Here is a 23,846-nt window from a genome sequence, read left to right as displayed (position 1 = left end):
CTTCTCGACTCCCCCTCTCATCGTCCCGACAGCGCCGGCTACTCGCCGCCCTTTGTCTTTTCCCGGTTGGTCGCCCGCTCGCCCTTGACGCAATGCTTGATGATCCAAGGGTGTTGCTGGACGGCGTCGAGCGGCAGACGCTTTGCCGGGTCGAGCACAAGAAGCTGAATTTCGTTAGTGTGGATTCCTATAGAGAGCGGAGAAATTTCAACGCAACGGGGGGTCACGACAAACCTTCTTGATGAGATCTCGTGCTTCGGGGCTCACAAACGAGGGAATCGTCATGTCGGCCCGGGCAATGCGGCGGTGCGTCATGACCATCGTGTCCTCAAAGGGCGCCTCGCCGACAAGGAACTCGTACGTCAACACACCCAGACTCCAGAGGTCCACCTTTTCGTCGTACGAGTTGTCGTTGCCGCTGCCGTGCGGGCGCACCATCTCCGGGGGCAGGTAGTCGAGGGTGCCGCACAGCGTCGTGCGGCGGTGGTTCGGTGCGTGCACGCTCCAGCCGAAATCCGAGATCTTGAGCTCGCCGTGGATGCCGACCAGAATGTTCTCGGGCTTGATGTCGCGGTGGATGACGTGCTTGCGGTGCAGGTAGCGCAGCGCCGACGCCATCTGCGCCACGTACTGCGCGGCCTTCCACTCGGGGAAGCGGTTCTCCTTGCGCAGGTGCTTGTACAGCTCGCCGCGGCCCGCAAACTCCAGGATCAGGAAGATGCGCTTGCTGTCGTGGAAATGGCCGTACATCTTGAGGATGTTGGGGTGGCGCAGGTTGCTCTGGATCTCGACCTCGCGGCGGACCTGCTTCTCGACGCCCGAACCATGCTGCAGCTCGGCCTTGTAGAGCACCTTGAGCGCACAGATGAAACCGCTGCTGCGCTCGCGGGCCAGGTAGACGCGGCCGAACTTGCCCTTGCCGAGTGGCCGGCCAATCTCGAACATGCCGAGGTGGAACTGCCGCGGCTGGTTGTACAGTGGCGATGACAGCTCTGACAATGCTGCGTCACCGCCTGCCGTCTTCTTGTCATGCTCGGGCGTCTCTATTGTTGATCCTGTCGTCTCGTCTGATGCCACGGCCACTGTTGTTGTGACGACGCCGCGGCTCTTCCCTGTCGGCGAGGCCGGGTGGTGATGGCTGCTGCCGCTGCTACCAGTCGTCGTGGCCGTCACTGCTGTTGTGGATGCGACCGCGCCCTTCCAGTGTGATGTAGATTGTGCTGACGAGGATGTCGTGTTGGCGCTCTGAGCTTGCAGGGCGACCTTGAAGAGGTTTCGGTTTGTACTTTGGCCAGAAGGCGCCGTCATGCCCTGCGATGTGATATTAGTATCGGAGTAAACAGAAACTCGTATCGATCACACTCGCACGGCTCCCTCGTCAAGACTCACCTTGGCTTTGGGATACATGCGATTGCCTTCGCCGTTCTCGTCGTTGACCGACATCCGCTCGAAGCGAGATTCCAGGACGCGGGTGGCTGCCATTGTGTTGATGGTAGAGGACAGCCGGGGAGAAGAGATCGAGAGAGGAGAAGAGGAGGGTGGAGAGAGGAAGGAGAGATGCTAGAAAACAAGGAAAAGAAAAACGAAAGGTATCGACGGTGAGCTGGGCGGAGGAGAAGAAAGGCTCTCGTACAAACAGCTGTCCGGGTCTTGTTGTGCTTGGGAGATTCGTCTGGCTCGATGACAAAAGCACGGCTGCACACAATTGCACAGAAAACACTGCAATTCGTCTGGTCGCCCCAGCGGCAGCGGACGGACGTCTCGACGATGCGGCGTCTCCACTTTTGTGTATTGGCGGTCGCTGACCGGTGTTGCCCCGGCGACGGTCGCACCTGCCCTTTGGCGGACCTAACAGTGTTTGGTGCGCATTCCCCGCACAATCTGTTAGTGCACATAAAATGCGACTCGTTGTATCACAGGCAATTTCCTAAAAGGGTATCAACCAAATATTACTCAACTATTTTCTTACTTCGTAAATGCATCTCTGGTCGCATCTGCGCTTCAACGTCGACAACTCAATAATCTGACGATGAAAACACAGACGCGTGCCAGTTGATGGCACTGCAGACAAGATTTATCGACTATCGTCTTGACCATTACATATTACACGATGGTATGAAAGCACAAAACGCAAAGACCTTTCCGAAAGACAAATCCAAATCCAAATCCAAAAACCTCCAACTCCCATTTCCAAAAACCAAGGGATTTCCCCATAAGACGGTGTTCCATCAATATCCTGGCAGTCTTGTGTTTGCAAATGTTAGTTCCATCCAGATCCATCCAAATCCATACGGAAAACCCACCAGCTGCACCGTTCACACGATCGCAAGAGCTTCGGCAGTGCCCGAGTCTTCTGTGATGCATATGCGTGTGCATTTAGATCAGATAGTAGTGTTCGGAGTCATCGGAATCACCATCCTCCGAGTTTACCAAGATGCCCGATGAGGACGATGAGGACGACGACGTCGACGAGACAATGACCAGCTCGTCCTCCGAAGTCGTCGGCGAAGCGACTGGCATCGGCGGTTCTGGGGACGCGGCAGCGTCGACCAGCGTGGGCGACATAGCCGGGCCCTCGGCTGACCACGCGTCGGGCCACCCGACGGAGGACGAGCTGGGGGCCAGGGACGCAGCATCCGTAGGCCAGAGCCACGCCATGGCGTCTTCATCGTTGCCGTCGGCACCGTCGGGAGTGTTCACCGTCGTGCTGTCGGAGTCAAAGTGCTGGCTGGTGGGGCCGTTTTCGACGCCGGTGTCCGGGTGGTCGACTGTGGCATCGACACTCGGCGGAGGCGGCATGTGCCAGCTGACCGACATGGAGTCGAATTGGTCCATATCGAGCGTCTCGACGGCAGTCGAAAGACCACCATCGTTGTCCGGGCGGGGGACGCCTCCACCAGTGACCACCACCCAAGTGGTGTGGGGCAGAGTGGGAGTTTCTGGCCCTTCGATGACGAGGCAATCGTTGAAGAAGGAACGGGCCTTACTCCACACAACCGACCCCGTTTCATCCAGGCGCTGTCCCACCTCCACGAGCGTCTTGTTCATGTTTGCGTAGCCGCCGAAAGCCGCGAGAAAGTTGGTTATACAAAAGCACACCCCCATTTCTGATGTCGTTCAGGAGCTCGTCCATGACAGCAGGGTCTTCTAAGGCACGGTCGATTCTTCTGCCGAGCTCACCGAAGGGGTGTTCTGGCTGGTCCGCCATCGTAGCAAAGGTTGTGAAGATTTTGAGTAATAAAGCGAAGAGGAGAGGTGTCGTCGATAGTTGTCGTCGATGTAGTCAAAAAGAGGGCTGGATGTGTAGAGAAAGAACAGAGGTTTCCACTCGGATTCTTCTTTATATACCATAGAATGTAAAAATTTGCAGCCCTAGGTACGTGTTTTTAAGTTCGCGGAATCTTATTTCTTACTGAAGCTCCATTTGTTATGTGCAGGCCATGCCGTATGTCATAGAGAGAACCAGTGAGCCACTTACGGGTCTTTGCCTCTCTGAGAAGTCTATATTTTGAGCGCGGTTACCATATCGTTGTATTTCATAGTGCCGCAAATTTAAGTACATTGCACTGTCCTTATGTTTCGTCTTCATTTTGCGTCGTATTTATTGTGGTCAGTTTACATAAACTTGCTGTCGGACGTGTAATATGAGTGAAGCCCTGTGTTGTATGATGGTATCTGATTAGATAACAAACAAGGCTGTGGCCCAGGGCTCCGTCCTGCAAAAGCTCCTACGTAGCGCCCCGCACTGTCCCAAATTAGCGTGCGCGCTTCACATCAGCTCCCTGCTTCCAAGAACTTTCTTTTTGACGCCGACAGCTTTCATACACATCATCAACCACCTACTTACAGATTGGCACCAACATCTGGCCCCTCCTTTTTCATCGCGAGCGAAGTGCTTGTCTACTAAACTACCTGATCTACCTTGCCTTTGCTCGACGTGCATGCCATCCCTACTGTCAGAGTTCCCCCTCCTCAACCCCCCCATAGGCGCCATGGCTGCCCCAGTAAACGACATCACCTCGCCAAACGAGCCCTTCCTGTCGCCCGCCGACCTTGCCCAGGCGACGCGTACACATGTTGTGCAGGGCCGGTGGCAAGTCAGCTCGCGTAAGCTGCCCATTTCGCGCGCCAGCGCCATCGACGCCATGACGGATCGCATTTCCATCCCTGTGCCCGAGATGATCTTTGGCGACAACCAGGTGGCCATACAGCACCTGCCGTCCGGATGGGCCATCTGGTTTGATGCGGGCGACGCGCTGGACGAGGTCGATAAGACGGGCCAGGGCCGGCTGCAGGTTGCGTATGCGAGCGACTGGGCAAGCAGCCGGGAGATGAGTTCGGTCGAGGGCATCCAGGATGTGCGGCCGTACGACTGGAGCTACTCAACGCCATACAAGGGCACGGAGAAGCCTGTCGGTAGCAGTGCCGGTAGCAGTGCCAGCGGCAGTTCCAGGTCCAGTGCCAACACAGTATCAACAACGCCGGCATCTGCATCCACAGCAGACGCAGCAGCACCCGCCGTCAATGGTACGGCACCAGAAAGCGCACAGGACACCAGCACAACCCTCCGACCACCGCCGCCACCAAGTCCATCTCGGTCGGCATCCTCTTCGCCTTCCTCCTCCCGCCTCTCACCCACGACAGCCGTCACTTCCTTGCCCCTCGACCTCCTTCGCCGTCGCGATCCCATCGTCTTCAACGACGACGTTATCTTGTACGAAAGCGAGCTCGACGACAATGGAATTTCGGTTTTGCGCGTCAAGATCCGTGTCATGCCACAGCGTCTCTTGTTGCTTAGTCGCTTCTACCTGCGCCTCGACAACGTGCTCGTCCGCGTGCGCGACACCCGCGTCTACGTCGACTTTGACACCGACGAGGTCCTGCGCGAGTACACCGCTCGCGAGGACTCGTTTACCAACCTCCAACGTACACTGGCCTCCCGAGGCTTGCGCGCCGACGCCATCATGGTGGCCCTGCGGGACGCCAACCAAGTGGCCGACCTGCTACCCGTTGTGGAGAGCACCATGGAGAGGCTGGACCTGAGACGCAGCTGAACGGCATAGTTGGAATAGTTGGTGCAATAGTTTCATAGTTACATAATGGGTATCCAGATCGAAGAAAGAAAAACGAAGGAGTAGTTGCATACATGCATGCGTTGTTTGCCGTATTTACACATGTGATCTTGTTCATCATGGTGTTTCAGAATATCAGATATATATGCATCGACAGCCACCTCAATAGAAGACCTTGCCCTCCATCATGACGCGCGCCGTGCGATGCAGCTCTGCTGACAGCACCGTCCCGTCCGTCTCGTCCAATGTGGTACCGACTTCGACACGGCCGCTGGGATGCCCAATAACAATCGTTCCGCTGCCGCCCTCACTTGCACTTGTCGGGTTCTGCTGCGCCTGGGCCACCAGCTGCTGTGCCAATGTACCCGGGATACGTGCTGCAGCCCCGAGACAGAGGGCCAGGGTCAGCGGCACCGCCTTGTGCACCTGGCCCATGGACAACGCGACACAACGAATATCTGTTGCTGTTTCGCCGGCGGCGGTGCTTGGCGGGAAGAGGATCACAATTTTGGGCACACTCTCCGTGTCGGGGTCCATGCCCATACGGGACGCACCCTCGCGCCGCAGGTGGTCCACGGTCGCTTTGAGGTCGGCGTCGGTCTCGATGGCCGCTGCAACCTCGTTTAGGGCCACCTGCTGGTTGCCATCCTCCGTCGTTGCTTCCGCCAAGCCCAGCGAGCTACCCAACACAAACACGCCTGGGTTCGACACGTCGACGAGCGACGCTGGGATCGATGGCTCCGCACCCGGCCGCCGCGATAGCATATCCACCGCCTGGCCCGTCGGCAGCCCGTTCTGTGCACCCGTTTTGGCGCCCGCCGGTCGTATAAAGCTCATCGTAATGCGAGAATGTGTGCCCGGCACGCCGTCCATGGCATAGTCGCCATCGGGACAAAACCGCGGCGGATCGCCGGCCACGCGGAACCGCGAGCGGATCAGCTTGCTGGTGTTGGTGTTGAAGATGCGCACGACGCCTTCTTTCGACCCGTCGTCGTCAGCTGTCGTCGTCGTGTCGCAATAGCCCAGGTCAAAGGCCAAAGGGCCCACCGCGCTGATCATGTTGCCGCAGTTGCCTGCCAGGTCCAGCCGCCCGTCGCGGATCCCCACCTGGACAAAGGTAAAGTTAACATCGCGATCCGCACGCTCGGCGTCGTTGGCCGGGGGCGCAATCACGCAGATTTTTGACGTCGAAGACACGCCCGAGCCCATGCCGTCCAGCTGCCGGCCGTGCTGCGGGTCGGGCGAGCCCATGGCCGGCACGAGCACAGGCGTCCACGCCGCCGCGCGAGCTCGCATCGCATCTGCTACAGCTGCTGCATTGCCACGTCTGCTGCCACGGGCATCGTCAAACGCAGGCAAAACATCCTCCCGGATCACGAGGCCGTTGGAAGTACCGCCGCGCACAAAATAGGCCGGGAAGCTGCGCTCGTGCGGTGGTAGTCGCGAAGATGACGAGGATAGGCGGGCATGCGACCTGCGTGCCGAGGCTGCCTGTCGACCCGGCGGCCGTAGCCGGGCGAGCAATCGTTGTGCTATTCTATCAGCCATGTTGTGTTTATGAAAGAGAGAGAGAGAGGCTGAATACACTCCGTACAATGTTTCCGGCAAGGAAGGAAGGCACATGTAAAATAGTGTCGTGGAGGAAGGTGCAAGGTGGAGCAAGAATGCCTATTGTCGCACCTACCATTGGCCCATTGCCCAATTACAGCCGTTCTCGGCAATCGTGACTCGACCTCATAATTACGTCGTACTCTCTAACAAAAACCAGACGCTCGTTTTATTATTGACTCCTGTTTTTATATGATCTCTTGCCCCGTGGCGTGCATCCGTTTCCTAAAAGACAATACAAGTACAATTTAACAGTAAATCGCATTCTCTTCTCCCACTTTCGTCTCTCCTGTGCTCTTTGCTGAATCCCAATCTGGCCTTATTCTCTGTATTTTCTGTCTTCCCCTTACTCATCGTCGTCGTCGTCGCTAACGGCCCGTCTATGTCCCCGTCGAGCAGCCGGCGCCTCCTCTTCCTCATCGTCGTCGTCTGCCTTGGCCGGCTCGTCCTCGTCTTCGCTCTCGTCCAGGACGCGGCCGGCACTTCTCCGAGCACGCTTGCTCTGCTGCTGCTGTGACCGGGAGCCGCCCTCGTCGTCATCGGCCTCGTCCACGTCCATGCGGTCCGAGGCGTCGTCACGCACACCCTCGTCGTCTGACCCGGCCGAGCCGCCACGGCGGTTGCTCTGCTCAATGGCCGCATCGGCCGCATCCAGCGCGTCGTACTCGTCGTCCTCGTCGTCGCTGCTGTGCACCAGTTCTGATGACTTGTACTTGGAGTTCTTGGGCGGATCCTTGCGCGACAGGCGACGCTTCTTCTTCTGGTGCCGGTCCTCAGCGCCAGAGTCGCCCGAGCGGTTGTCGCCGTCCGAGTCGTCGTCGTCGTCTTCGTCTTGTGCCTTCTTCTTGCGCGACCGGCTCTTGCCGCTGCCTGCTGCGCGGTCACTCCGCGGCGCCGGCTTGCGCTTCCGCTTGACCTTCTCGCCCGTCTCGCTGTCGGTCGTCATCTCCGCCTCGCGACGCGCGCGCTCCTCCTCGGCCCGCTTCTCGGCCAGCACGCGGTCGCGCGCCGCAATCTCTTCGCGGTCCTTGCGGATCTTGTCTTGCCGCTCCTTTTCTTGGTCGAGCGCTTTTTGCCGCGCCTCCTCGCGCCGCTTCAGCTCCGCCTGTCGCTGCTCGACCGCCGCTGCTAGCTTCTCCTTGTTCTTCTCCTCATAGTCCTTTTGACTGGCAATCGCGCGCTCCAGCTGCCGCCGCTGCGTGTTGCGCGCCATGTTAGCACGCTGCTCGACATCCTGTTTCGGATACGGCGTCTGCGGGTGCGCTGCGATATCGTCCAGCGCCTTGATGGCCTCCTCCAAGCCGCTGGCCGCGTCCTGCAGCTGCTGCAGTGTCCGTTGGCTCTCTTTTAGGCTGTAAATGGTCGACGCCAGCTGGATGTGCGCAAATGCCACGTTGAACTTGAAATGAACCTGATCCGGTGCCACAGAAAGAGCCTGTACAAGTGAGAAACACATTGTTAGTATCCAACCGCAGTACTATATACGTTGAAAGGGGTTGTAAGACTCACCTTCTGGGCGCATTCGAGGCACATCTTGAAGGCCTCCAGGTCCTTGTCCATCTTCGCTTTCTGCAGCCACACGCGCCCAAGGCACGACAGGGTATAGGGTCGTTGTTCTTGCCGTCCTTGGCCAGTGCAGCCTCGTAGTTCTCTATCGCCTTGGAGAACTGGCGCAGCTCGGCATGGATGTGGCCCAAGTTCACATAGACGTGCGCGTCGCGGACCGTGTCACGGACACTGAGGAAAATCGGCAGCGCGCTGCGGTAGTCCTTCTTGTCCTCGACAAGTGCAATGGCAATGCCCTGCGCTGCATACGCGTTCTTAGGGTCCAGCTGCAGAGCCTTGTCAAAGAACTCGACGGCACGGCTGTATGCCGCGCTGCGCTTCTGCTTCTCCTGGTCCGTCTCCCGGCGCATCTCACGCGCCGAAGCCAAGTACAGGTTGCCCATGCCCACCAGGGCATAACGGTCATGCTTGTCGTAGTTTTGCAGCGTGTGCTTGTAGTGCCGCAGCTCGTGGTCCTCGTTGATGTTGGCCGGCCGCTTCTTGGCGTAGGCTTTGCCCAGGTACCATCCGTACAGTGCGCGCACCTCCAGGTCGCTCGAGTTCTCCTGGTACAGCTTGGCCACTGCATCCGGGCCCGCGTCGTTGGGTTGCTTCCGCAGCTTGACGTACGCCAGACGCAGCCGTGCATCCGTGTATCCCTCGTGGCGCTTCAGCAAGCCCTCGTACGCTTCGACAGCCTTGTCCACTAGTGCCCGGGCCTCGTAGCTGCGGCCCAGGTTGTAGCTGATGGTCGTAACCAGCGCGTCCGCATCCGTCTCCTCATCCTCCTTGTTCTGGATCTTGACGCACGCGTCCAGGGCCAGCTCAAACATGCTGCTGGCCAGCTCCTGCTTATCCGACTGGAAATAGAAGCAGCCCATGTTGTTCAGCAGCTGTGGCGGCAGAAACTTGCGCAGCGATTCTCGGTGTGTCGCCTCATCGACGCCCTCGGCGGCCGGCTCGGCCGACTCTGCAATCTGGTCCAGCTCCAACTGCTCCACCTGCTGCAGGCACTGCAAGGCCCTGTCCGGGTGGTCGGCTTCAAACAGCCATGCAAGGTGGAGCAGGACCGCAGAGTCCGGCGATAAGTGCTTCTTGGGGTCCTTCCACGCCGTCCGCACGCTCTCCAGGAGACTAATGGCCTTCTTCTTCTCGACAGCTTTGTCCTCCTTGACGGCGGCACGGTCGTTGGCAAACACCTCCTCGGCATACAATGTGCCAAGAAGTGCCATGGCCTCGAGGCTCTTCGACTGCTGGATCATCTTCTCGAGCCGCAGCTTGGCCTCGCCGAGATCCGACTTGGCCACCGACAGCTGTGCTGCGCCAAACTTGGCCGGAAGGTAGCCACGGTCGGTACCACCGCGAGCATCGTCCGACCGACGGTAGTAGTCGGCCGCCCGCTCGACGTCGCCCTCCATGTGGGCTTTGCGTGCAAGCAAGTACCAGCCGTCAGAGGCAACGGCGTTGATGTCGGTGCTCTGGATGGCCTTGTGGGCCAGCGAGTCGACGTTTGTGAACGCCTTGCGCGACAAGAAGTAGCCCGCAAAGGTCGCACACGTGAGCGGCATGTTCTTGTCCAGCTTAAAGGCCTTCTGGGTGTATTCCGTCATGCCCTTTTTGTACAGGCGCAGGAACTCGGGGCTGTTGGCGGCAACTTGGCCGCTGCTGTCGAGGTAGTAGAGGCCCAAGAGGATGTTGGCTACCTTGGACTCAGGCGTGATCTCAAGAGACCGCTCCCATGCCGTCTTGGCATCCTCCTTGAAGCCAAGCTGCCAGAAGCAGCAGCCAATACCAATGCGCGGGTCAGGATCCACCAGCTCCGGTGCCTTGCCCAGCACCTCCTGGTAGCCCGAAAGAGCCTCGGCGTACTTCCCAAGCGAGTAGAGCGCGCGGGACTTGCCCATCAGAGCCAGCATGTTCTTGCCCTGAGACACGCGCAGGGCGTCCTCAAAGGACTTCGTGGCCGCGCGCAGCAGCTCCAGCTTTTCACCAGCCACAGGACCAGCGCCCCCGCCGCCAGATGCCGTGGGCAGCTGCAGAGAGGCGCGAAGGAGGAGCAGAACGCCACGAGCCAAGAACAGAGGAGGGTACGCAGGGTTAATGCGTGAGGCCTCGTTGAGGGTCGACGTCGCCAGCTGCAGGTAGTACTCCTTGGTCTTCGCGTCCGACGCCAGAGCGCCCTCGGGCGGCACGCGCGGTGCCAAACGGCTCTTCCACAGGTACATCCAGCACAGACATGCCACGATGCTCAGCTTCTCCTTGGGGTTGTTGTTCTGCATGGCATTGCCACCGCGGATGAGCATTTCGATGGCATTCTCAATCTTGCCTTGCTTGGCGTACGCCAGCGACACGGTCATCCAGTACGTGCGCGCCGCGTTCTCGTTCTCGAACAGGTCACAAAGATCCGTGGGGTCGTCGACTAAGTTTTCAAGGCCAATCTCGACAGCCTCGTCTTCGTCTTGCGTCGGGACATCGATGGCAATGGGCACGTCCGTAAACCGCTTGCTCTCTGGGTGCGCGAAGCCACCGTTTGCGCCGCCGTGGTGTCCATTGCGGAGAGCGGACGACATTGTAACAATCGGTTCGTTTTGATGCGAAAGGACGAAAGGTCGTCAGGGCGGTAGGGGAGGATGGTATTGTCGCAGCGCGTTGGTATTGAGCGGTTGGCCGTGATCGTCGACGAGAAAGACGCGACTGAAAGCTGCAGTCAGCTTCAAAAAGCCGCAAGGGGCAGCTATAAGGAGCTTCCTGCTGGCCGTTCACAAACCAATATCGAGTCTCGGTGTGTTGATTCCTAGCAGTGCTGCATGGTCTTGCTTCGTCGTGGTGCTCGATCGCAATGAATGGCACAGGCCTTGGTGATGCCTTCGGTTAGCTGTCAATAAAGAAAATAAATTCGGGGGTCAAAGGTTGGTTGGCGCCCGTTTTCAGCCTAGCCCCACTCTGCGCATCCCTCGATTACGGTCACGTGAATGTGGTTTCCATGTTGCCAAACCAGTGACCATCGTCAAAGACCGATGCTTAACGTTGTCCAGAGACTCTTTGGCGGGAACGTTTTTAATGAAAGTTTTTGAATATAACTTTTTTCTAATTCCCATTCATGGAATGTTTTGACTTGCCGGTGTTGAGTTGCGGCTCTAATATTGCACCCACTGTACTGCATTTGCCCTGTGACTTATATGCAAGGCTATATATGGCTCGGATTTTGGTGCATCAAAAGACGGTGTTGTTTTGCAAACTTCTTTATTGTTTCTATTTCGTTCTTTCCATTTTTCTTTTTTGCTTTAGAAATTTCCGAGTAATACAAGCAAGTCATATACTAGGAAGTAGCAAGCCACCTAGGTAGCTCTTTCTACATGCTCTACGTGCCTTCCCTTAACAATCGTTTGTTATTTCCCTTCCTGTCAAAAACACACAGTCGCTCCTTCCTCATTTAACACAACAAAGGTCTCTAAAAAGATTGCAGTGAGTTGCGACTTCCTGCCCCGACTCCTAGTAGCTTTACCCCTTTTTTTTAACCTCCCCGCGCCCATGTCAGAAATGATCGTTTTTACTTCACCGTTGCCAGCCTTGGGCGTGAACAATTCTCAAATCACCAACTTTGATACAGCCTCAACTTGACTGGAAGCCATATCAGGATGGCACCACTTCTAAAGTGGACCAATGGTCCCTTGGTCAAAACTGCAGAGCTCACCAACGCTGTACAGGTACACAGCCATATCATCAAACGATTCGAAGACCCCAACGATCAAGATTGCCATGGCTGGAGCTGTTATACCAGCGCTGAACAGGCCGGCATTATATTCATGTCCATCATTGTCCCGATTGTTCTATTTATGGTCTTTTGGTATGCTGTGATGAGGCCAATCCTGGACAACATGTCTATTTCGGACTACGACGACTTGGAGCCTCAGCAGCCACCTCCACCAACACAGCCAGTGCAGCCGCCTCCGCCAGAGATCCAACCGCAGGCCCCTACCCAAGAGCAACAGCCAAAGGAAGCTCCCGCTCCCCCCCCAGAGCAGCCAACTCAGCCACCGCCTCCACCGCCGGCGCCAGCGCCATCGTCACCGCCACAGAAGGAACAAAGTCCTGTCCAATCTCCCTTGAAGCTTCCGCTGATCACGGTAGTAGAGAATACCTCGTCTCCTGGCCAAGCTACCCAGTCCCCAACTGTTGTGTTGAATTTCAATGGTCCTCAGATAGGTAGTCCATTCCTCGCTTGTGCGGTTTCTCCAGAGGTTCCGGTAAAGGCACAGCCCCACCCAAGGCCGGCAGATCAGCCATCTCAGAAGCACGCCGAGCAACAGGAACCACAGCCAGCACAACAAGTAGAAGAGTCGGTGGTAGAAAATTCAGCTGGCGTGAACCCCGGGGAGCCGAGTGGCCAGAAGTTTGAGCAACAGCATGTTCACCAGCCTCCGGCTCCACAAGCACCACCAGGCAGCTCACAGATTCCTTTTGCACCGAACCAGTCGTTTCCTCCTGGCCAACCGTTTCCGCCCGGGGTTTCGTGTCAGCAGCAGTCACAGCCAGTCTACTTTACGGCATCACAGTTCATGCCCATCCTCCCCCCTCCGCCCCCGCCGCTTCACGGGCAAGCGCCATCCGCCGTCTTCATTGGCGGAGCTCCATCATTCCCAGGTCCTCCTGGCCTGTACCCGTCAAACGGTATTCCACAGATGACAAGCTATGGCCCGCCGGCAGCCCCTCCTGGCTTCCAAGTGCCGCTTCAGCAAATGGCCACCCAGGCATTTCGTGGCCAGCCAGATTCACCGACCACGCTCAATACGAGCTGTAGAACTGGGCAGCAGTCGATGTTGTCCCGCGCACACCGACACCCGCCGCCGGGACGTGCGCGTACGATATCTGATCCCTTGTCAGATCGGGTCTTGTCCGACAGCCTTCCAAAGGCTTCCTCTCTGTCTGAGATAACTTTGCCGTCGGAGACTTCCGTGGGACGTGGCAATGGCCACAAGAAAAGCAAAAGGCGAGGATATAGGAGGGACGATCGCAGGCCAGCAGCTAAGCCGAGCAAAACTGAGACACAAGTCCGGCGTGATACTTTGCGGCTGCCGAAGGACACTTACCAGCACCGCCCGGATGGCAGGTACAGACGTGATGTCAAAGACATCACCGTGAGGAGAGTACGTCCAGTGCGCCGGGAATCCAGCCGAAGCCCCAGTCGAAGTTCAAGTTCACACAGTCATCGGTGAGTTTGTGTAGAGCATGTTTCTTGACACTTCAATCTTCGCAGCTTCTAACACATGAAGCAGTTTGCAATACAATTTTCGGCCGGCCGAGGACAAAAGACCGTCCCGACTGAGATTCCTCGCTCCGCTGATACCCCTGGCTCTTGGAGCACTAGGTGTTGTTGCAGACGCAGAAGCGAAGAAACGGAGAGGACATTCCCCGAATGGCAAATATCCTCAGCATAAGTACCGTCCCAGTGGACGGCACGGGAATTACCCCCGAACTGAGACAATCCGGTAAGGATGATAAGTGGTGACACCTTACCAGTCCAGTTCCATCAAGCGCAAAGAAATAACGAGCCATGGCAGGTCATGCGAGGCAGCCACTGGCCGCCGCAGCAGAGACAGTCGGGAGAGAAGAAGCCAGCAACGAAGGAGACCAGTGCTGGAGCATCTCAGAGGAGGGGATGATGGGAGCAGCGACAGCACCGCATTCTGGCGGTTTCGTGACGATTCGGGGAGCTGCCAGGGGGAACATGTTTAAAGCGGCTAGAAAAGTCCATTTTTCGCCAGAAACAGGGAACGAGACGAAGCATACGATAGCAAAGCAGATTATTCAGGGAGATAATCCAATTGTTGAGGAAGACTTACGACATGGCAAAGGAAACAGTCGTCAATAGAGCAAATTGTTATATCTCGAACAGTGTGCTCAATGGACCACGTTTTGGCGGGTGCCTGTTCTTGGTGCTGGCGTTCCTGCCCATGGAAACAAAAAAGTGGGTCTGACGTGCCAATGGTCGTCGTCATATCTGGGAAGGCGCGAGGCAAGACAAGAGGCTGGGGGAAGGTAGGATCCACTGGGCCAGTTCCTCCTGCTTTCAAACGTTCATCAGTAAGGGCAACGCTTCGGTGGGCACCGCTTTGCTGTCACAACTCTCCCACGTTTCTGTCTCGCTCGCCGTTGTTCCATTTCTGCATCTGAGTGCAGCGTCCGCGACATTGTTACGACATTCTGCTACGGCACCTTGTTTACTTGCCCCTCTGCTCCTGTTCGAAGCTCAACTCCGAGCTGTCCATTATTGACGACCCCTCCTCACCTATGCCCCCCGCCACCGTTTAGCTGTTACATCTAAACGTCCTCAACAATTTCTCAACCTCAGCCTCAGTGACCGTTGCCTTCGACGACGATCTCACTCGACAACCCTTCGCCGATTATCCATTTTTTTTATTCCGAGAGCACGATACCGCACATCCGGCCCTCTCAATACTTGTTTCGTCGCTTTTGAAGACTCGGTTGCCCATAATGTGGAACGACGAGGACAACAACCCGTATGGCAGCAGCTTTGATCGTCGAGACTCATATGGCTCGTCAGCGACACCGGCGTCTCCAGATTCTCGTGAGTATTCCTTGCCCTCGCTCCTTGCCCAATATCCGCCTCACTTGGACATTCTGCTAACCTCTGCTTCGCCACCAGGCCCCAACTTCGATGCGTCGTCAGTCACTTCTGATGAAGCACAAGACGTCCCTAGCTACGTCAAGCCCACCAGTGACGTCGAAAGCGACGATGACGAGGAAGAAGAAGAAGCGGCTGCTGTGTCACACAGCGAGCTCCAGCCACGACGGAAGCCCGGCGGCTACGACAGCCGGATCGAACAGCTTCTTTACGAAAACCCAGAAACCCCCATATACATCACGGATGCGGGGAAGAGTGTAGAGAACAGTGGGCGCTACATCGTGTACACAATCCGGACAGGTGTAAGTTGGACAGCATACTCTGGTGATTTTTTTTTTTTTTGATGGAGGTGTTGCTCCAAGCTAACTCTTACTTTCTCTTTAACAGGACCTCGAGGTTCGGCGGCGATACTCTGAGTTTGCGACCCTACGCGATGCGCTGACACGGTTGCATCCGACCCTCATCATTCCCCCAATACCCGAGAAGCACACGATGGCCGACTATGCTGCGAACCCGACCAATGCCAAGCAAGACCAGCAGATCATTGATTTGCGCAAGCGGATGCTTGCCGTCTTCCTCAACCGTTGCCGACGCATGGAGCAGATCCGGACTGACGGTGTCTGGTGGCGGTTCCTTGACCCCAACGCAAGCTGGAACGAGGTGCTGCACTCGCATCCCATTGCGTCGATTCCCAAGTCCATCCTCAAAGCGCCTCCTCTCAACACCGCAAACCCGACTCCGGCACACAGCTACCTGCCCATCCCAGCAGCGTCGTCGAAGCTCAAGGTGTCATCCGGGACGCCGAGTGTCCCTATCATCGACGGCTCTCTGGCGCGCTTCCCCCCAGAGTCAAGCCAGCTGACAGAGCAAGATCTCGACCCGTACTTCACATCTTTCGAGGCATCAATCAAGGAGCTCGAGCAGCTTCTTATGGGTCCAATGGAGAAGGTCAACCGTCGCACGCTCAGCCACCTGTCGTCCCTTGCGTCCGACCAGTGCGAGCTCGGCGCTCGGTACAACGCTTTTGCGCTATCAGAGACCGCGCCGACTTTGGGAGCCGCTATTGAGCGGATTGGCCAGGCTGTTGACTCCTCGTACATAGCAACGGAAGAGCTCTCCAGCTCACTCGGCGCTAGCTTCGCCGAGCCAATGCGCGAGAACGCCCAGTTTGCGGGTGTGGTCCGCAGCGTGCTGCGGTACCGGATCCTGAAGCGTGTCCAGCAGGAGATGACCAATGACGATTTGAACAAGAAGCGGGCACTCCTGGACCAGCTGGAGCGCAGCGAGGCCGAGGCACGGCGCATCGACCAGTACCTCAGCGGCAGCCAACAGATCCAGCCGCCACGGCGGTCGAACAGCTCAAGAGACCAGTCTGGGCAGCATCACCGCCGGGACGGTAGCCAAGAAGACACGGCCTCGATCGACTCGGACTTTCCGCCGACACACGGTGACTACTCGTCTGTGCCCTCGGCCAAAAACGGACCGCCAGAGCGCAGTGTGTCAAACCCGGGCCGCAAGAAGGTGGCCAGCGGCAACTCGATCACGAACAAAATCTTTGGGCCGATTCGGCACGCGGTGCAGGGAGTCGTGGATGTCGACCCGGAACGGACACGCCGTGACACGATTACCAAGACACGCGAATCAATTGCACAGCTGGAGCAGGCCCAAGTAGCGTCTGCCCAGGACGTCAAGGACGCGAGCGCCAACGTGCTGCGTGACCTGAAGCGGTTCCAAAAGGAGAAGGAGGACGATCTCAAGCGGTACATGGTACGTTGACACACGAGGCCTCTGGCACAGCTCTACTACGGGTACAAGAACAAAATGCTAACAAGTTTTACAGATTGCCTATGCAAAGAGCCAGATCGAGTGGGCCAAGAAGAACAGAGAAACGTGGGAGGAGGCGCGCCAGGAAGTCGACAAGATCGAACCGGAATAATGGGGGCTAGGAGGCTATGGCGCACAGTGATTCACGCCTTGTACTTTTCTGCTTTGCATTTTTTTTACCCACTACACATACTCTTTCGATGTCGCACTGTTACTCCTCGATGAATTATCTTGCACAGTTTGCTTATTAGGTTGCCTGGGACAGGCGGACATGGTCTGACGGCTGTTCCGTAGCCTTACACGGCAACGCCATGATATTGCTACCATAGTTTATTATTGAATTGATTTTACTGCCCATCCACATCAATCGCATCATAGTGATTTCGAGCTGATGAGCTGATGAGCCGATGCTTTTGATACGATGATCGATGGTCTCGTGAATGGGGAAGGCTAACAGTGGAGAAGATGGAAATACAGTGTGAATTATTAAATATAAGCAAAACCATGCGCTATTAATCTCATATGTACTGTGATATGTACTGTGCAAGCACTGTGTTCTAGGCTCTCTGGATAGCGGCTGCCATCCTCCACTGTGGGGAGCTCCTGCCCTAGCCGTCGTCAGGCTCCGCCAGAGCTCCTTCTCTTTACGTATGAGACATTGGCCACCAACCGCGCCCCCTCCTTACCGCCCATTTCACGATGGTCTCGTGGCTGAACAAGCGACCACCATTCTGTTCCAGTTGACGAATGACCGACTACGACGAGTCTCCGCTACGCATAGGCGTATCTCACGACATCCAAGGCTCTCGTCTTACCTTGCGTCTTATGCTTTAGCTTCGTTGACCTCCGACCTTTGTCATAATTGCTTATCTGCTCCGACATACGTTCTCTTCTTCCGTCGTCCTTTGCATATATCGATATTCTGACATCTGATGCTGCAACAAACCTGTGAACATTTATCCAACGACCCTTTTTCATCCCTCCTCCCGCGTGTATATACAATTCCGACCTTTCCTCCTCGTCCACTGTCCACTGTCCCTCCCGTCCCATGCCGTCGCCGTTAGACCGCTCCCCAGATCCGATGATCGCTGCAGGAAACACCGACGCAGGTAACGCAGGGACAGCCACCGACGATGCTGGCAACGAACACTCGCCGCTTCTGTCGCCCGATGCGGTAGACTCTGACGGTGCCGCGCGAGCTGACGCCGGCAACAGCGGCGACGTCGACGTTGAGGACAACCGCGGCCCCCAAAACGGCGCCGACCCCCACGGCGAGGATGAGTGGCAGCGCACCAAGTCCGTTTGGTACATGACGCTGCTCACAATCAACCTGGCCGGCCTGCAGATCGCGTGGTCCGTCGAGCTGTCCAACGGCTCGCCGTACCTGCTGTCCCTGGGCCTCAGCAAGTCGCTGATGGCGCTCGTGTGGATCGCCGGGCCGCTGTCTGGTACGCTTGTGCAGCCGTACGTGGGCATGCTGAGCGACAACTGCCGCGTGCCGTGGGGCAAGCGCAAGCCGTTCATGCTGGGCGGGGCGGCCGCCACCATTGTCTCGCTGCTGTGTCTCGCATGGGTCAAGGAGATGGTGTCCATGCCGCTGCACGCCATCTTTGGTGTCGACCCGGCGTCCGACGGCGTCCGCGTGGCCATTATTGTGGCCGCCGTGTTGTGGGTCTACATCCTGGACTTTGCCATCAACACGGTGCAGGCGGCCATCCGCGCGTTTATTGTCGACTGCGCGCCCGCCCACCAGCAAGAGTCGGCCAACGCCATGGCCAGCCGCATGACGGGCATCGGCAACATCATCGGCTATGTTGCCGGCTACTTGAACCTGCCTAGCTTCCTGTGGTGGCTTGGCGGCACGCAGTTCAAGGACCTCTGCGCCATCGCCTGTGTCTCGCTGGGCGCCACCGTGGTCCTGACCTGCGTTGTTGTCCGCGAGCGCGATCCCCGGCTCGAGGGTCCGCCGCCCCCCAACAAGCCGGGCGTGGTCCCCTTTTTCAAGCTCATCTTTGTATCGATCCGCCGCTTACCGCCGCAGATCTACAAGGTGTGCACAGTGCAGTTCTGTGCGTGGGTGGGCTTCTTCCCGATGCTCTTTTACACGTCGTCGTACATTGGCGAGATCTACGTCGAGCCGTTCCTCGAGGCGAACCCGCACATGACACCCGAGGAGCTGGACCGGCTGTACGAGCAGGCGACACGCGTTGGCACCTTTGCCCTGCTCATCTACTCGATTACCAGTCTCTGCACCAACGTGTTTCTGCCCTTCTTCATCGCACCCACCTACGATAGCCGGCACGTCGACCATCAGACACAGGGACAGCAGCAGGGCCGACCACAGCAGCTTTCTGTAGTCGACAGCAGTGCGACTGGCGGCGCTAGTGGACGGGACCACCACAGCGGTGAAAAGAAGACCAAGTCGTGGCTGGACTACCTTGTGATCCCCGGGCTCACGCTGCGGCGTGCATGGATGCTGTCGCTGCTCCTCTTTTCCGGTAGTATGTTCTGCACGGTGCTGGTGCGCTCTGTAGCGGCCGCCACATTCCTCATTGGCCTCGTCGGTATTACATGGGCGCTCACGCTGTGGGCGCCGTGGGCCATTATCAGCGCGGAGATCAGCAATCGCGATGCCCAGATCCGAGCCCGCAAGCAGGCGGCCCGTCTGGCTCGGGGTGAGGACGGTGACGTTGCTGGCGATGCTGGCAACCACGACGATGACGACGATGACGACGAAGAAGTCGACCAGGCCGGCGTCATTCTGGGTATCCACAACATGGCCATTGCCGCGCCCCAAATCATTGCCACGGTCGGCTCCAGTATCATATTCAAGTTCCTCCAGAAACCCCGCGGTACACCCGGCGACCACAGCATTGCCGTCGTCATGGCCCTCGGCGGTGTCACGGTACTTCTAGCCGCCTACTACGTGCATAAGATCCAAGACGAGCCGGACGTCGATGCCGGCGTTGTCGGCGATCTCGGTGCCGACGGGCCCTACTACACGGCCGTTCATGACAACACAATCGGCAGCGACACGGGCAGCGAGGACGGCGGCACTCTCCAGCGGCGCATGAGCAGCGAGCAGCTGTCACGGGCCAGCCAGGACCGGGCTACTGTCGCCCGCAACTCGAGCTTCGGTGGCGGCCTCGAGTATTAGACGGCGCACTGCATCCGCTCTATTTTGTTTCCGTTTTTGTTCATTTTTTGTCCCTTTTGTGTCATGGGGCGTGTTGCTATCAATTTCATTGTTTTGGAGTTTTTATATCTTTTTGTTAAATTTTAAACTTCACGATTACATTTTGTTGTTTTATTCTTTATTCTCGATTGTACTAGGTTTTACATCATCTGCGGTATTTAACACAATAATATCCTTTTTGTTTCTCGAGGCTTTTCTTTTTTTTTTTTTTTTTTTTTTTTTTTTTTTTTTTTTTTTTTTTTTTTTTTTTCCCTTTCAATACTCCTTCTTCCATGTCCCCTCTGCCACGCCCCGTGTCTCCCCAGGCTAAAGTCAAAGTCTCCGCCGCGAACCACAACTCGACGGCATATACTATACAAAATGGTTATATCCAATATCGATACGGCCCACTCACAAACGGGCAGCAAACTTCCGCAAAAGACAAAAGCGATGCAAAGGGAGAAATACGACGCTGGAACACACTGGCTACCATACTCGTCTGGATGTCGTGTCCCGTTCTAGACCTCGTGATCTCCTACTGCGCATTCGGTCTTTCTTTTCTAGATTGAGGCGGAATCACGTACCGTAAAGGAACGGTACAATGGATCCTCTTGTCACGATCCTGGGCCCCCATGTGTAGCCGAGACGAAAATCACTCTCCTCCACTTCCGCCATACTTCTTCATTGCTTTCCCGGGTTTCTCTCAGTCTCCAATTGAAGATCGTCAAGGCAGATCTTCCTCGGTGTAAATTCTTTCCACTTCCCATCCGGTCACTGCACTCCATCACCTTCGCCACGATGAAGCTTTCCAACAGCCTTCTGCTGCTCACAGGCACAGCTGCCCAAGCGGCCGTGCTCTGGGATGGCCGCTTCAATGACCTGTCCTCGGCCGCCGACCTCAACACCTGGTCTTGGTCCAACCAGGTCGGCCCCTACCAGTACTACATCCACGGCTCTGGGACCGTCAACAAGTACATTGCTCTGTCGCCCAGTTACAAGAACCCCAACGACACCGTGAGCAAGCAGGGCGCGCGCTTCACGCTCGACTCGACGTCGTTTTGGAACGGCCAGACGATGCGCCGCACGGAACTGATCCCCCAGACAAAGGCGGCCATTGCCAGCGGCAAGGTGTTTTACCACTTTTCCGTTATGCGCAAGGACACCAACGCGCCGAGCGTCAACCGCGAGCACCAGATCTGCTTCTTTGAGAGCCACTTTACGGAGCTCAAGTACGGCTGGATCAGCGGCGAGCAGGGCACGAGCAACCCGAACCTGCAGTGGATGGTGAGCCAAAAGAGCCAGTGGAAGACGGAGTGGAAGCCGGACGTGTGGCACAATGTGGCGTACGAGATTGACTTTTCCGGCAAAGTCGGCTTCTGGCACTCGGAGGGCGGCGATCCGCTCAAGCAGGTGGTGGCGCCCGTGTCGGTGTCTGCCTCGTCCAACGGCGCCGATTGGCACCTGGGCGTCCTGGAGCTGCCGCGCTCGGGCTACAACGACGCCAACGAGGACTTTTACTTTTCGGGCGTGTACATTGAGTCAGGCCCTATCACCACAACCATCGGCGGCCCGGCGGCTTGAGAGAGGCTCACTCAGGGGGATGCAGAGGTACAGACAGCATTTGCATTGGCTTTTGTTGGGCGATCCAACTGTCACGGTGTACCGTGGAAACTGTGTCAATAAATCATATTTATTTGAAAACGTTTGTTTCTCTGAACTAAATTCAGCGACTGATTTTGTTTTGTGACAAGGCGGCACTCCATCTCCCAGACCCTTTGTTGTATCCCGAATTCCACTGCTCTGTTGCGATTCCTGCTTCAACAATCATTCTCCAGATGCTGTTTGTCTGTATAGGGCTAAGCACGCTCGCTCGCGGTCGACTTGATTGCCGACGTGCAGGTGATGCTGTCGAGGGGATCCTTGCTGCTGAAGGCGGTCGAGCTGCTGCTGCTGCTGCTGCTGCTACGACCGCCGGCACGAGAGCTGGTGCTGGAGCTGGAGCTGCTGGTGGTAGAGTCCACTGGCCCTGGCGAAGCACGTGTGCTGCAGACGCCAATGGAAGAGCGCGTCTCGCCCGGGATCGGCCGGCCCTGGCTCACATCAAAGGATGAGTAGCCGCCCCAGTACTCGCAGTACGACGTGCCGGCATCGCAGTACCGCAGATCGCAGGACAGCGACGAAGAACGCGAGGAGCTGAACGGTGCCGCGGTCGTGGGCGACTTGGTGGACAGCGGCGTGGGCCGCTTGGCGGTCGGCGTGATGGTGCCCGTGGTCGTGGCCGTCTGGAACTCGGTGCTTGTCGTTGTGGAGACCACGACGACATGGACGACGAGCGGCTCGACAGCGTTGGCGACAGCCGTGTCCTGCCGACTATAGCCACCAAGACGGCCAATGCGGCGGCCCGGCAGCGTATCGGGTGCTCTGGCGTCCTCGGTGTATTCGGCACGCAGTGGACCGGAACGATCGGACCAAGCCGTAGTAGGCAAACGGGCTGGCGGGAACGAGTCCCGTGCAGGCTGCAGAGGCAGAGGGACGGCAATGGCAGCGACGGTGCTGAGAGAGCCGGCCGCTACGGCGAGAGGGATAATCAGTCTCATATTCAACAACCGTGGAGGAGCACGATGGTGGAAGACTGAAGAGCAATGGAGCTTCAAACGAGCGTGGAGGCGGTGGAAGGAGCTGCGATGGCCAGATGCGGTTCATCTAGCGTTGACGAAGAGCCGAGAGAATGCAGGGTCTTGAAAGGAGAGGCTGGTGATGTGCCGTCATAAATCCCGAGAAGACGACTCATAATATATACGTGTGATAAATGGAGAGCAGAGCAAGCAAGATGAGCCGATGGGCAACGGACACTGCAATGCACGACGAAACGAAGCACAAGCTCAACGAGAGCTACGTCGCAATGATGGTATCGGTTGCTCTCGCCAAAAAATGTGCACAGCTGCGGCTCTGGCGCCGTCCTGTCCGACGATGGTGGCGATCGTTGGCATTCGAAACATTGGTTTGCTGTGCGAATGACGCGACGTGGGACTCACCACTGCTGCACAAGACGTCCAGTACACCTTTTGACGGGTTGCACAACCTCACTGTGGTGTTTACTCCCCGTCTACCTATCACATCCTTTATGAAATGCAGGCTGCAGATTGGAAGGACAACATGAGCTCTGCGCACCTGTGCAACACCTTTATCTCGCAGAGTCGATCGACGCAGAATTTTCGCCGTCTTTCCGACCGTCCCGATGTTAGGATCTGTCGAAAAAAAGAGAAGGAAATTATAACGGGGCCGTGCAACTAGGACTGCAAAGACAGTGTACAAGTGTGTCCCGGCGCATGTTGAACTGCCCAACTTGAGGATGTGAGTCGTGTGACGAAGAGCTCGTCACGCAGTGAACTCTGCCTGGTACTGGCCTGCTTGATGCTTGCTCGCAAATGTTCTAATCGGCATAATGGAAATGCAAATGCGTAGCTGGATGCACATCGGAGTTTGCGTTGTAGACATTCATGCTTCTCTCTATTTGTTTGAACCAGCAAAGAGCACCGCGATACGCCAGGAAAGGACCCTGTAAACTTGGTACAAATGGACAAAGGACATAGGAAAAGAAAGAAGAGAAATTGGAAAAGAAGGAGGACGACATATTGAAACATAGAAGAGAAAACGGCCGAGACAAAAGCCGGTCGTTATACCATGAATGCATCTTGTTCGACAAGAGAAAAAAATACACCGAAAATAGGAGAACGCATCCGCCTAGTGATAAAACAGGACAGGCGACGAACAAACAAAAGAAAACAACGAATAGAAATTGAATCGAACATGAAAAGAATAAATAGGCGGCGTAGGTAACCAAAGCGAGTGAACTCCGCAACAATGTAAAGTGGGGGAATAATCATACACGTAACAAAGAGCCGAAAAAAATGACATGATATGGCGTCAAGGTATAAGGCGAGGGAAAGAACAGCTTTGAAAGAAGGGGGGGGGA

At 56.7% G+C, this 23,846-nt stretch overlaps 9 protein-coding genes across 9 annotated transcripts; 4 read left to right on the top strand and 5 right to left on the bottom strand.

The window, feature by feature from the left end:
* Positions 1-38: 38 nt before the first annotated feature.
* SPBR_02784 (aurora kinase, other) lies at positions 39-1,482 on the bottom strand (the record flags this gene model as incomplete). The annotated part of the gene is made up of 3 exons (XM_040761087.1): positions 39-164; positions 235-1,311; positions 1,390-1,482. 3 exons carry the CDS (start codon positions 1,480-1,482, stop codon positions 39-41), a joined length of 1,296 nt encoding a protein of 431 aa, XP_040620194.1.
* An 894-nt stretch (positions 1,483-2,376) lies between these two features.
* Positions 2,377-3,048, bottom strand: SPBR_03239 (uncharacterized protein; the record flags this gene model as incomplete). Its single annotated transcript, XM_040761542.1, has 1 exon — positions 2,377-3,048. One exon carries the CDS (start codon positions 3,046-3,048, stop codon positions 2,377-2,379), a length of 672 nt encoding a protein of 223 aa, XP_040620193.1.
* Positions 3,049-3,992: 944 nt separating this feature from the next.
* On the top strand, positions 3,993-5,054 carry SPBR_03000 (uncharacterized protein; the record flags this gene model as incomplete). The annotated part of the gene is made up of 1 exon (XM_040761303.1): positions 3,993-5,054. One exon carries the CDS (start codon positions 3,993-3,995, stop codon positions 5,052-5,054), a length of 1,062 nt encoding a protein of 353 aa, XP_040620192.1.
* Positions 5,055-5,234: 180 nt separating this feature from the next.
* SPBR_02812 (methylitaconate delta2-delta3-isomerase) lies at positions 5,235-6,620 on the bottom strand (the record flags this gene model as incomplete). The annotated part of the gene is made up of 1 exon (XM_040761115.1): positions 5,235-6,620. One exon carries the CDS (start codon positions 6,618-6,620, stop codon positions 5,235-5,237), a length of 1,386 nt encoding a protein of 461 aa, XP_040620191.1.
* Positions 6,621-7,026: 406 nt separating this feature from the next.
* Positions 7,027-10,795, bottom strand: SPBR_09105 (RNA polymerase-associated protein CTR9; the record flags this gene model as incomplete). Its single annotated transcript, XM_040767231.1, has 3 exons — positions 7,027-8,032; positions 8,092-8,115; positions 8,190-10,795. The coding sequence occupies 3 exons, from the start codon at positions 10,793-10,795 to the stop codon at positions 7,027-7,029; spliced, it is 3,636 nt and encodes a 1,211-aa protein (XP_040620190.1).
* Positions 10,796-14,720: 3,925 nt separating this feature from the next.
* SPBR_02479 (sorting nexin-41) lies at positions 14,721-16,807 on the top strand (the record flags this gene model as incomplete). Its single annotated transcript, XM_040760782.1, has 4 exons — positions 14,721-14,814; positions 14,893-15,173; positions 15,259-16,638; positions 16,712-16,807. 4 exons carry the CDS (start codon positions 14,721-14,723, stop codon positions 16,805-16,807), a joined length of 1,851 nt encoding a protein of 616 aa, XP_040620189.1.
* Positions 16,808-17,743: 936 nt separating this feature from the next.
* Positions 17,744-19,852, top strand: SPBR_02470 (solute carrier family 45, member 1/2/4; the record flags this gene model as incomplete). The annotated part of the gene is made up of 1 exon (XM_040760773.1): positions 17,744-19,852. The coding sequence occupies one exon, from the start codon at positions 17,744-17,746 to the stop codon at positions 19,850-19,852; it is 2,109 nt and encodes a 702-aa protein (XP_040620188.1).
* Positions 19,853-20,668: 816 nt separating this feature from the next.
* Positions 20,669-21,451, top strand: SPBR_03181 (uncharacterized protein; the record flags this gene model as incomplete). Its single annotated transcript, XM_040761484.1, has 1 exon — positions 20,669-21,451. The coding sequence occupies one exon, from the start codon at positions 20,669-20,671 to the stop codon at positions 21,449-21,451; it is 783 nt and encodes a 260-aa protein (XP_040620187.1).
* Positions 21,452-21,726: 275 nt separating this feature from the next.
* On the bottom strand, positions 21,727-22,467 carry SPBR_03201 (uncharacterized protein; the record flags this gene model as incomplete). The annotated part of the gene is made up of 1 exon (XM_040761504.1): positions 21,727-22,467. One exon carries the CDS (start codon positions 22,465-22,467, stop codon positions 21,727-21,729), a length of 741 nt encoding a protein of 246 aa, XP_040620186.1.
* Between the last annotated feature and the right edge of the window lie 1,379 nt (positions 22,468-23,846).

Source organism: Sporothrix brasiliensis, assembly GCF_000820605.1.
Source record: "Sporothrix brasiliensis 5110 chromosome Unknown Cont17, whole genome shotgun sequence".
Classification (NCBI taxonomy): Eukaryota; Fungi; Ascomycota; class Sordariomycetes; order Ophiostomatales; family Ophiostomataceae; genus Sporothrix; species Sporothrix brasiliensis.
This window is presented reverse-complemented; position numbering and strand designations above follow the sequence as displayed.